General features: G+C 39.5%; 1 protein-coding gene across 1 annotated transcript; it reads right to left on the reverse strand.

Annotated features, from left to right (window-relative positions):
* Positions 1 to 17: 17 nt before the first annotated feature.
* Positions 18 to 6,523, reverse strand: LOC137073602 (sodium/potassium-transporting ATPase subunit alpha-1-like). Its single transcript, XM_067442270.1, has 22 exons — positions 6,405 to 6,523; positions 6,162 to 6,275; positions 5,495 to 5,554; positions 4,985 to 5,188; positions 4,658 to 4,771; positions 4,449 to 4,583; positions 4,241 to 4,358; positions 3,877 to 4,145; positions 3,493 to 3,801; positions 3,235 to 3,369; positions 2,963 to 3,155; positions 2,679 to 2,854; positions 2,459 to 2,595; positions 2,211 to 2,361; positions 1,950 to 2,118; positions 1,716 to 1,870; positions 1,511 to 1,634; positions 1,281 to 1,426; positions 1,047 to 1,177; positions 776 to 877; positions 578 to 669; positions 18 to 447 (listed from the first exon to the last, which is right to left on the reverse strand). Exons 1-22 carry the CDS (start codon positions 6,414 to 6,416, stop codon positions 419 to 421), a joined length of 3,075 nt encoding a protein of 1,024 aa, XP_067298371.1. The 5' UTR covers positions 6,417 to 6,523; the 3' UTR covers positions 18 to 418.
* Between the last annotated feature and the right edge of the window lie 911 nt (positions 6,524 to 7,434).

Here is a 7,434-nt window from a genome sequence, read left to right on the forward strand (position 1 = left end):
AATAAAAAACGCAAATTACTTCAGGCGCTTTTCTGCTCAGAGTTGATTTTTCTTCAACTTCAGGCGCTCAGAGAAATACAAAAAGGTGAGGTGCCCAGGGCCCATAAAAAGCCTGCAAAATGCTCGCTGCCAATAGTAAACAATTTAAACAAAAGTGCCTCTCACCGCAGAAAATGTGTTCTGTCTTGTTGTATTATCTGTGCCAAATAATGCCAGGAGTGCTGTTAAATGCAACTGTGTGTACTTTTCTAACTTTGATTCTTGTTTTAAATATCTAGCTCATAAATAATGAGACACAAAAACTAAACCAGCTCATAAAAGCTGACACATTTATTAACTTAAATTGACATTCATTTTGATATTTTCAGAATGATTTAACATCTCTTTGCACATGTTCCCAACAGACAGAGGTCTTCTTTTAATAGTATGTTTCTTGTTCCACCCAGCCTGAAACAAAACGGCACAAATATTAGTTCATTCAACCACTGTATTTGCAAATAGAAGTCATATTTGTCATGTAAAATTAAACGTTCTGCTTGGGAAACATATGTTGGATGTGAAACGAAAGTGGGTTTACCTCCTGGCCTCTGCCTAATGATGTATTTTCTAACTTCATCATAGATGAAAATGAGCAGTGAATATGGGAAGGCACAGAACCACCACATTGGTCTAAATGACAAAACAAAAACAGGGTTAATTAATAAAAAAAAACAATGCACAACAGGTCATGTAAACATTAAAAATGTTTAAATAAAATCTTCCAAATTTCACCTACTTCATTGGATACATCCTGACAGCAACGTCCATGCCTGGGCAGTAAGACAGGAACGCGGCCAGAGCAGTTTCCTCAAACAGACCAAAGATGAGGACTTTGTTCCTATGAAATAAAAATTAAATATAATCATGATAAAATATAATTTAGCCAAACTGGGCTTTTAGAGGTACAATGAGCAACCATGAATTGGAACTGAACAAACAGTTCAATCTGATAAACTTTAGGCCAATATTTTATGGCTTGTTTGACGCCAGGCCCATTGCATACATACTTCATTCCCTGCTGCATGATGGAAAGCCTTCTGGTCTTGCAGATTAGCAAGTCAGTCCACTGCACAATCACAATACTGGTAAAGAAGGCTGTGTGGCATGTGTACTCCACAATCTTTCTGCGCTCATAGGTCTACATCAGACAGGTAAACACAAGAGTGTTATTTAAAAGATTGATATTTCTATGGAAATGTTAGTTTCACGTGTTTCAGATATGGTAGAGCTGTGACGCCCACCCATTGTTGGCCATAGCTGTCTTCCAGGTCATTGAGAAATCTGTCTTCCCAGCCCATTCGAATTCCTACCAGATCCCAAGGCAAAAATCCATTCTCGGCAAGAATCACAAAGTAGGTAAAGAACCCGCCAGCTGCTTGCATCATACCTAAAAAATTAAACATGAAAACATCTAAGAAACACCTAGCAATGAACACCAAGGGCGCTCAGTACAAAAAAGACATGCTCTTACCAATTTGACCATAGCTCATACTGATTAGCCTCTCATTCACCAGCCTATCTGTTTCAGCATTTCTGGGTTGTCTCTTCATGATGTCGCTTTCAGCAGTTTCATAGGCCAATGATATAGCAGGAACCTGTGGGGATACATAGGTCAAAATGAATGCATGTATATTTTACAGATTTACAGATTACTAAAAATGACATCTTATCCCTACCATGTCCGTGCCCAGGTCAATGCAGAGAATGGTGACGGTGCCCAGAGGAAGAGGAATGCCCACAAGGACAAAGAAGAGGAAGGGTGACATCTCAGGGATCTTACTGGTCAGGGTGTACGCAATGGACTTCTTCAAGTTGTCAAAGATCAGGCGGCCTGAAGTGGAAGACATGTTTGGAAAATGAGTAACCTTTATAATTCTTTAGTCAATTATGTTCTCATTAACATGCCATACCTTCTTCTACTCCAGTGACGATTGAGGCAAAGTTGTCGTCCAGAAGGATCATGTCAGCAGCCTGTTTGGATACGTCAGATCCAGCAATACCCATAGCCACACCAATGTCAGCCTTCTTCAGAGCAGGAGAATCATTGACACCATCACCGGTTACGGCAACAATGGCACCCTGATTAGAGGAAAAATCCATTAAAATGGTCCCTGCTGGGTAAAATCATCTATTATCAAAAGGATTGGATAGATAGTACTCTCTAGCAGTACCTGTCGCTGACAACCTTCCACAATGATCAGCTTTTGTTGTGGAGAAGTTCTGGCAAACACAATTTCTGAATGATAATGGAGGATCTCATCCAGGTCCCCGTCACTCATATTCTTCAGTTCTCCACCATGGACCACACAGGCCTTAGCATCTCTAGAGACACACTTTGCATTAGCAGACATCTAGAGCAAATGTAAAACTTTGTTTGCCTAATTTTGGAATAAATTAGTTGTTGAAGTAACAAGTTTACCTTGGATTCACCTCCTCAATAGGGATTTTCAGCCGAGCTGCAATATCTTCCATAGTCTCATTGCCTTCAGAGATGATACCAACACCCTTTGCAATGGCTTTAGCTGTAATTGGATGGTCACCAGTAACCATGATAACCTGTAATATAAGATTCAGAGTTGTCATCCAATGTAATATATTCACATTATATTCAAGCAGTGAATCTCAAATGAGGACATCACCTTGATTCCAGCACTCCGACATTTGACCACAGCATCTGGTACGGCCGCACGAGGAGGATCAATCATGGACATGAGGCCAACAAAACACAGGTTCTCAGTGGGGAAGTTTACTTCTTCAGAATCAAATGCAAAACCTTCAGGAAACTGGTCATCGGGGAGGCAAAAGTGGCAGAAGCCTATGAAAGAGAGCACAAAATTATTCAAATGCACTGTAATTTACCATTCTGTTTTCAGTCGAAACTTTGGTGAGTTTTTTACTGGTGAACTTTATAAGGTGGCTTTACCCAGCACTCTTTCTCCAAGACCTCCGAGTTCAACATAAGCATTTTGGAAAGCATCTTTCAGTTCATCATCCAAAGGCTGCTCTTTTCCTTCAATCAAAATGGAGGAGCATCGATCCAAGATTCTCTCAGGTGCTCCTTTCATCACCAGCAGGTGCTTAGACTCTGCGGAATTGGGATTCTTGTGGATTGAGAGCTAAAAAAGGCACATGAGGTACTGTTAGGATGACCAGACCAAATCTGCAAATCTCCAAAGAATACATCAACAAAAATACCTGATACTTGTTGGTGGAGTTAAAAGGGATTTCAGCAATCTTTGTGTACTTCTCTCTCATTTCAGTGACTGAACCACAGCACAACTCAATAGATTTCAACAGAGCAGACTCTGAGGCATCACCAGCTGTTTCTCTCTACAAAACATATTTTATTGATAAGAAAAAGTTGCCACTCTAAAGAATGCATATTCATTGTTAAAACTCTAAAAGTTGCAAGCCTATAAATGTAGTCTAAATGTAGATATTAATATAACACACCTTAAGGACTGGGAGTTGGCTCTGATCAGCAAGGAAAACCGCACGGTTGCAAAGGCCAGCAATACGTGCAAGAGCAGACCAAGTTGCAGAGCTCTTGTCAAAGGAGGTTCCACTCTGGTTCTCTGTGGTGTCTGCGATATGAATATGGTTGTCAAACCACATGTGAGCGACGGTCATTCGGTTCTGGGTCAAAGTACCAGTCTTGTCAGAGCAGATGGTGGTGGTCGAGCCAAGAGTCTCCACGGCTTCCAGATTCTTCACTAGGCAGTTCTTCTTTGCCATTCGTTTGGCAGTCAGAGTTAGACACACCTACATGAGTAAACAAACGTAAGTAACAGTTGGAAGGTGTGTGAAATGATATGTGAACATATCACTCCAACTTACAGTTACAGTGGCAGGAAGACCTTCAGGCACATTAGCGACAATGATTCCAATCAGGAAAATGACCCCTTCCAACCAATTGTAGCCAAGGATCAGGGAGAGGATTAAGAAGGTTACGCCCAGGAACACAGCTACACCAGTAATGATGTGGATGAAATGCTCAATCTCTTTAGCAATTGGTGTCTGTCCACCTTCCAGGCTGGAGGCGAGACTGGCGATACGACCCATGACGGTACGGTCACCGGTGTTGATGACGATACCTCGGGCAGTGCCTATTGAAGATAGTCATGTTTAAGCATTGTTACATTTAAAGAATTGAGTCATTCATTTTGTCCACGCCTGTTGTAAAGGTATTTTAACGTCGTACCTTCAACACAGTTGGTAGAAAAAAATGCAATGTTTTTGGTCTCCAAGGGGTTTTCACTTGAAAATTCAGGAGTACGACTCTGGGGCTCAGATTCACCAGTGAGGGAAGAGTTGTCCACCTGGAAAGCAAAGCAAGAAGGTATATTTCATGAACTCATTTACTCCAGTAAGCATATTATTATTTTGCCATGAAATTCTTTAGTTCTTACCTTGCATCCTTGTGCAGAGACGACACGAATATCCGCTGGGATTCGGTCTCCACTTTTGACCTCCACAAGATCCCCAACGACTACCTCCTCAGCATTGATGATCTTTTTCTCTCCATCACGAACAACCAGGGCTTGCTACATGAGAACAAGTTAACATAACTATCCTTTGTACATTGTGAATGCTAGTTTTGAGATAAACGTTTTTATACCTGAGGAACAAGGTTCTTAAAAGAATCCATGATCCTGTTGCTCTTAGCCTCTTGATAGTACGAGAAGCATCCATTGATTGTGACAACAAAAGCAAGCACAAGTCCCAGATACAGCTGCAAAAAATATGCAAGTTGTCATTAATCATTTTCTTTTATCCAAAGCTTACAGCACAATTATTAGGATTAATAAATTATTAAGAAACCTCATATTATATATCTTGCTCAATAGCATGCTGGCTATCAGCTCAGATTGAAATTATGCTACTAAGTTTATCGACATATGAACTCATTATGCCAATGTAGAAATGATGACAAAAAAAATCATACATTGTCATTTGCAGGTTCTTCAGAAGAGGCAGCCTGGATTGAATATGCAAAGAAGCAAAGAAAGGCACCAATCCACAGCAGAGTTTGGAAACCACCAAAGAGTTGTCTGCAGAACTTGACCCACTCTGGAGTCGTAACAGGTGGAGTCAAGGCATTTGGTCCATCACGGGCTAAGATTTCCTTTGCTCTGAAAAGGGACAAACCCTGCCACAAGGTATGAAAATGAAGTAATTAAAGGCATGTAGAAAACTAGCTGCTCATAAATAATAATATGACATGCAGGTGGCTACAGATCCATTACTTGTTATATTTAAAACTAGGAACAAATGTTGAAAGTAACTGCTACCATGAAATGATGACATTGCTAAAAAAAGTACTAGGCAAGTTACCAGTTCCTCTTTTTTACCTAAAGGTTACAATCGGCACAAAATGTAATAATTCCTTTCACATAAATAATAAATAATGCATTATTAATATTTCCCCCAAAAGTGTCACTAAACTTCTGCTCACCTTGGTCAGATCACTGCCGTATTTTCGATTAAGCTCTTCGAGTGTCAGCTTGTGGTCGTCCTGCAGAAGAGTAAAGATGTTTCAAATGACCTCACTTTCAGACTACACTAGATTTTTAACTATTAAAAATTTGGGACTTCAGAAGATTTTTTGTTTAATTAAATATCTATTATGTGCTGTCAGAGTTTGCCCGGCCAATTGCGTGGTTGATTACAGTCGCAGAGGATTGTGCAATTTTCTAAAGAATAGTAAATTAATCCCTTAAATAAAGACTAAACGCAGAGATACTCTTAGGTGTGGTATTCCCTTGCTGTGTAGACGCCTTCGTCTGAGAAACTTAATGTTGTGACTTTATTTGTCTTTGCAAAATATCCCATGTTGGTTTATAGCCCCTATTATTGGGAGAACTTGTGTGAAATTGTGCATGTTATACATTGCTTACAGTGTAATCTAAACAAGTTTTTCTCAGTTTTTCTCCATATGACCAAATCAACCACTTCTGCAAAGCGTTACTTCAATCAGTAACTGTGTGTGTGTGTGTGTGTGTGTGTGTGTGTGTGTGTGTGTGTGTGTGTGTGTGTGTGTGTGTGTGTGTGTGTGTGTGTGTGTGTGTGTGTGTGTGTGTGTGTGTGTGTGTGTGTGTGTGTGTGTGTGTGTAATTTCATACCAGTTCCACTTCTTTCTTAAGTTCGTCCATGTCCTTTTTGGTCTTTTTCCCTTTTTTGGGCTTTTTGACTCCATCTTCTGTAGTTGCTGCCAACTTGTACTTATCATTCCCTGTCTGTCAGGCATAAAACAATATATATAACTCACCAACATCTTACCAGATCCGCCCAAAAAACATGCAGAATTAGATAATAAAATGAAACAAATTCAGCGATGAGTCTTGCAGTAGCTTTAGTTCACTCACTCCAAGCCCCATTTTTTCTTCCTGGCGTCCACCTAAAATCCAATGATGTCTGGTTAGCCCCCCTGTCTTGGAGCCAATTGGAGACAAAGTCCCTGTGTGTCCAAACCAGGTTCACAAATTTATACCCTGCCATCTCACCTGTTTAATGGGGAGGTGTTCTGGGAAAATTAGGGTGGAGTTTGTCAGGTGTCATTTAGTTTTAACATTACTTAACCTTCATTTATACAGGTAGGTCATTTCTATGACACCCAGGTGAAGGTCTGGTCTATTAACTATTGCCTTATCAATAGATCTATGGCTTGTTAATAATAAGTGGTCATAAATAACTTACGTTTCTCTTTAATTCAAGCCCTTATTTGTTTAGTTATCAGAATTCGTCTTTTATGACATGTTTCTATGGTTATAATTGCACGCTACCTTAATTATATCCCTTTTGACCATTTTTCACAGTAAGCAAATAATGACTGTGCAGATTGTGTACTGTGTTCACCAATATCTAATGAGTCAAACTGCTTCTGTAAATGGACAGAATCCATAAGTACACGTTAGACTCTGACTACAGGACCTTGTCAATGTTAATGCTGAAAAAGGTTTGCTATATGTTGTCAGTCAATAGACTGTCGCAGCCTCCATGTCCTTCACAGTGCCTTAAAGTTTAGTCCACATCACACATCTGAGGGTGCTGCAAACATCATTTTGCATTTTAATGCATTTGAAACAATTTCTTGAGCTTCCATTCATTTCTAAAGACCGAATGGCCTTTTTATGTGTTTGTCTAACAGATAAATAAGGAAAGGATCTTGTGTGAATAAAACCCAAAACTAAAATTATACATTTCATAATAGTTTCTATAATGGCTAAAATGATGACCAAAGTTGTCAAAATATGATCATAATGCATTATTGTTGCCTCTGATTTACTTCACCAATGATATGCACTTTAGTAGTAATAAATTAAGGTATTTATTCAAGGATTTATTGAACTAAATGATATAATTTAATGTTAGAACACGTTTCATGTTCGACTGCAC

This window comes from Pseudorasbora parva, chromosome 4 (genome assembly GCF_024679245.1).
Source record: "Pseudorasbora parva isolate DD20220531a chromosome 4, ASM2467924v1, whole genome shotgun sequence".
Lineage (NCBI taxonomy): Eukaryota > Metazoa > Chordata > Actinopteri > Cypriniformes > Gobionidae > Pseudorasbora > Pseudorasbora parva.